The sequence below is a fragment of the Brassica napus genome, chromosome C7 (genome assembly GCF_020379485.1).
Source record: "Brassica napus cultivar Da-Ae chromosome C7, Da-Ae, whole genome shotgun sequence".
Lineage (NCBI taxonomy): Eukaryota > Viridiplantae > Streptophyta > Magnoliopsida > Brassicales > Brassicaceae > Brassica > Brassica napus.
Genome location: NC_063450.1, coordinates 28,142,676 through 28,147,257, shown reverse-complemented (window position 1 = coordinate 28,147,257; position 4,582 = coordinate 28,142,676). Strand labels below are relative to the sequence as shown.

The 4,582-nt window shown below is 37.7% G+C and overlaps 1 protein-coding gene across 1 annotated transcript; it reads left to right on the top strand.

Annotated features, from left to right (window-relative positions):
* Positions 1–2,390: 2,390 nt before the first annotated feature.
* LOC125590526 (glutathione S-transferase T3-like) lies at positions 2,391–3,263 on the top strand. The gene has a single exon (XM_048764126.1). The coding sequence runs from the start codon at positions 2,391–2,393 to the stop codon at positions 3,261–3,263; it is 873 nt and encodes a 290-aa protein (XP_048620083.1).
* Positions 3,264–4,582: the final 1,319 nt, after the last annotated feature.

Genomic DNA, 4,582 nt, shown 5'->3' with positions numbered 1-4,582 from the left:
GGCTTGAAACTAAACAGTATAAAAAAAAACCTTATATATAAACGAGAGAAAGAGATGAGTGGATTTACTCTTTGAGAAACAACGTCACTTTGACATTTCACACTTTCATACTAATTAAGAAAATGATAAAAATGTATTTACGTTATTATTATTTTTTTATCAGCATTTATGTTAGGGCAATTCTCTCAGATAAACTTTTTTTAAGTTTTTGTCACAAAAATAGTGTTCAAGAAGGAAAATGACCAAAATAATCTTTTTTGAATTTGAAAATTTTAATATTTTAATATTTTTTAAAAACAAATTTGAAACCATATCCTCAAAACTCCACTCCTTAACTCTAAATCAAAAGTCTACATTAGTTAACCCTGGAGTATAAATGTATTTTATCCTTTAATAAAACTTTTTTTTGTCATATTCTCCTTGAATGCTATTTTTGTGAAAATAAAATAAAAAAGGTTATCCAAGGGAATTTCTCTTTATATTATTATTAGTTACACTTATTCAATCAATAATATTTGAATAAATAAAATTATTTATAAAATTAATATATTTTATATTAATATTAATCTTATAATTGCATTAAAATTTTAAAATGATATTTTTATTAACAAAAAATAAAATATTAAAATAATATTCTTTAAACCGGGGAAGTATTTACAGCCATAGAACATCAATAAAAAATACAAAAAAATTACAATTAAGAACATCAATCCCACCTAGTAAATACCCTTAGAGCATGATTATCCCGCGTATTTAGGCGATCTCTTATGATTAAAAGAAAATCAAAAAGACAATTAAAAGGTAAACACGTTTCTTATTTGGGGTTAACAAGAGACGTGTTTATGGAACACGTGTAAGCAAAATGAGAGGAGAGAGGGGGAGTGTGTCTTTGTTTTGTCATTTCTCTCTCTCTCGGAACCGAATCGTCTCCATTTCGTATCGAAGCTCGGAGAAGGCGATTCTCGCTCTCTCGCCGTCGATCGTCGACATACCGGCGACACTCCCTCTCTCCACACCTCCTAACGGAATCCTCTGTCTCTGTGGCTCTTCCGAGAAGGTGATTCTCCTACTCTCGCCGTGGATCGTCGACATACCGGTGAAACTCCCTATCTCCACACCTCCTAACGGAATCCTCTGTCTTTGTGGCTCGTCCGAGAAGGTGATTCTCCCTCTCTCGTCGTGGATCTACTAGAATCGGAAGGTAAATGTATTGTTGTGTTTTTCAATCATGCATGCTTAGATTAGACTTCTTCTTGTTCTGATCGCGAGTTTTATTTGTTTGTAGGTTCAATTCTGTCTCGCGGTGGCTCTCCTCGACGGCTGACGGAGCTCTCTGTCTCTCGGTGGCTCTCCTCGACGGCTGACGGAGCTCTCTGTCTGGCGGTGGCTGTCCTCGACGGCTGACGGAGCTCTCTGTCGATGGCTCTCTGCGAATCGCTCAGGTAAAGCTTCTGTTCCATGTTCTTCAATCATACATGTCTTAGGTTCAAATAGTTTCTTTCAATCTCGTTTTGTTTGTTGCTTTTTGATTGGGCTTCTCTGTGGTGATTAATATTATTTTTTGTTTCTGTCTTTTGGTTTTGTCTTTTGCGTGCTGAGATGAAGGGATCAAATCGCGTTTGATATGATCTGTGGAAGCTGAGGTTAGTGTTTGATATGTTCTTAATCCTCTTCTGTCTTAGATAAAATAGCTTCTGTAATGTGTACTGAAAAGAAAAGAATTAAAGTCTCAGTCTTTGTTTCAGAATTAAAGAAAAGAGGCTAATGTGTTCGGTGTTTGTGTGTTTAGATAGCTGGATCAAGTGTGCTTAAGAAAGGGTCATTTGACAGAGGAAAACACAGCATCAAAGGTTAGTCTTTCTCTCTTTCATCTGGTCGAAATGTGCTGGCGTAGCTTCTGGTCTGTAATGAAATGGTCTAGCTTATGTCTGAATGGTAGTTAGGGTAATTAATGGTTGCTTTAGTGTTCGGTTATGGTTGTCTCACTGTAATAAATAGAATTGATGGTGTGGTTTGAGTTATTTGAAATTGAAAATAAAGCATTGTTTGTTGTTAGTTGTTTGTTGTTAGATATATGTCAAGTCATAACAATTGAAGTGTTCTTTCCAGTTTTGTTTTAAATAGAATTGATGGTGTGGTGTTAGTTGTTTGTTGTTACATAGATGTGTTGGTTGTGTATGTTGAATGCGAAACCTCTCTCCTTCATTTTCTTGAAAGTTTTATAAGATGTGTCTTCTAGTTCCTTCTCCAACAGATGAATGCGCCTTCTCGTTCCTTCTCCTCTTTCCCATGTTTCTCCTCTTTCGCATGTGTCTTCTCTTTCTCCTCTGTCTCCTATGTCTCCTCTTTCTCCTATGTCTCCTCTTTCTCCTCTCTCCTTGACTTCGAAAATGGATTTCAAACCATTTCAGGACTCGGAAAATTTTGTTGAACTACTCCATAGTCAACAAAATGTTGTCTTTGGCAGTCAAGGACGTGTTCCAACCTCTTCATCGCAAGTGCCGTCCTTTGGAAGTCAAGCTGCGGAGCTTCCAGCAGAGCGTAAGGAAAGAAGGACGTGGACAGTGACAGAGGATATAGTGCTTATTAGCAGCTGGCTGAACACGAGCAAAGACCCCATTGTAGGGAATGAGCAGAAGTCTGCAACGTTCTGGACAAGAGTTGCAGCATACTTCTCGGCTAGTCCAAAAATTTCTGGCTGTGAAAAACGCGAGGGGAATCAATTCAAGCAACGTTGGCACAATCTGAATGAAGAAGTTTGCAAGTTTGTTGGGGCGTATGAGGCAGCCACAAGAGAGAAAACCAGTGGAATGAATGACAATGACGTTCTAAAACTAGCCCACGAAATCTACTTCAACAACCAACAAAAGAAGTTCAGCCTTGAACATGCGTGGAACGAGCTCCGTAACGACCAGAAGTGGTGTGAGCTCGCTACATCTAAAACTGAGAGCAGCTCCAAAAGGAGGAAGTTCGCTGATGGTTCACATTCAGGAGCAAGCTCTCAAGTGAATGAATGTGATGCTGGTGTAGAAGGAACTTCTCGTCCCCCTGGTGGTAAGGCTGAAAAAGCACGTGGAAAGAAGCCGCAGGTTGAGGGGCAAGATGTGTCTGATTATCAGCTCATGTGGAGCATCAAGAAGGATGACTTGGCAATGAAGCAACAACTCTCCAAGATGAGGCTACTTGAGAAGCTTCTTGCAAAGGAAAATCTAGCTGATTATGAAGAAGATCTCAAGAAAAAGTTTATAAATGAGTTAATGTAACTCTCGGCTTTATGTCTTCCTTATGTTTGTTTCATGTTCTAGTTTGTTTCATGTTCAAGTTGTCTCGGCTTTATTTCTTCCTTATGTTTCATGTTTCATGTTCTCGGCTTTAGAATCTAGTTGTTTCATGTTCTTGTTCTACTTAAATTTGTAATGATTTGCTCTCTTGTTCTAGTTTATGTCATGTTCTGTTTCTTGTTCTATAAGCAACTTAATGTTTTGGTGTTTTGTTGAGTTATCTCTTGATGTGGACAATTCTTTTATTTGTTTCAGGTAACGGGAAAGAAGAGACTACATTGGAGAGGAGCATCACGGGCCATTGTGATAATAAGGTAATGGGACCACTCATTACCATCAAAGCCACGTACCATGTTCTGTTTTCAAACGAATACAATACGTGGCATTGGTAGTAATGAGTGTTCCCGCTACCATATTGCAGTTGAAGATTCAAGCATCACGGGCCATTCAAGCATCACAGGCCACGTACCAATGTGTTGTGTCGGCAGGTGTTGTGTCGGCTTTTAGGACAAATTGTTGTCTCGGCTTGTGTTGTATCAGTTTGTATCAGTTTAGTTTTGTATCAGTGTGTCACGGGTTTCATCTTTCAGTTTGTCGGGTTGTTCAGTGTGCATGTGCATCACGCAGACACTAGCAGAGTAGCAATTAATTAGTCATGCATTTGATCGCAAGATCAGTTTGTATTGTTAAAACTCTTTGTTAAATTAGTGATGCATTTGATCAGTTGACTACTTCTCTCTACTACTTGTATTGTTAAAACTCTTTGTTAAACTCATCTTCTCTCTATTCTCTCTACTTCTAACATCTTCTCTCTATTCTCTCTATTGCTCTCTACTTCTAACATCGACCAAACTCATCTACTCTCTATTATCTCTCTATTTCTAACAAGACCAAACTCATCTTCCCTCTATTCTTTCTACTTCTAACAAGCAAACTCATCTTTTCTTTTTTTTCTCTCTCTTTGATCACAAGTTTATAAAACTCTTTAATCACTTCTATGGCTTCTTCTTCTCAAAACACTTTCGATGAATCATCTGATGATACATTTGATGACATATTTGATCAAAAATTTGATGAAAAATTTGATCAATTCTTTGATCAAGCGTTTGAGGATTTACTATTCCTGGTGCTCAAAAAAAAAAAACCCCGAGCTTATATCGAAAGAAATCGTGAAGAAGGGCATATTCGTTTATGGAATGATTATTTCAGTGATACTCCAACGTATCCTGATAATTTATTCCGACGACGTTTTCGAATGAACAAGCCATTGTTCATGCACATTGTTGATCGACTCTCCAACG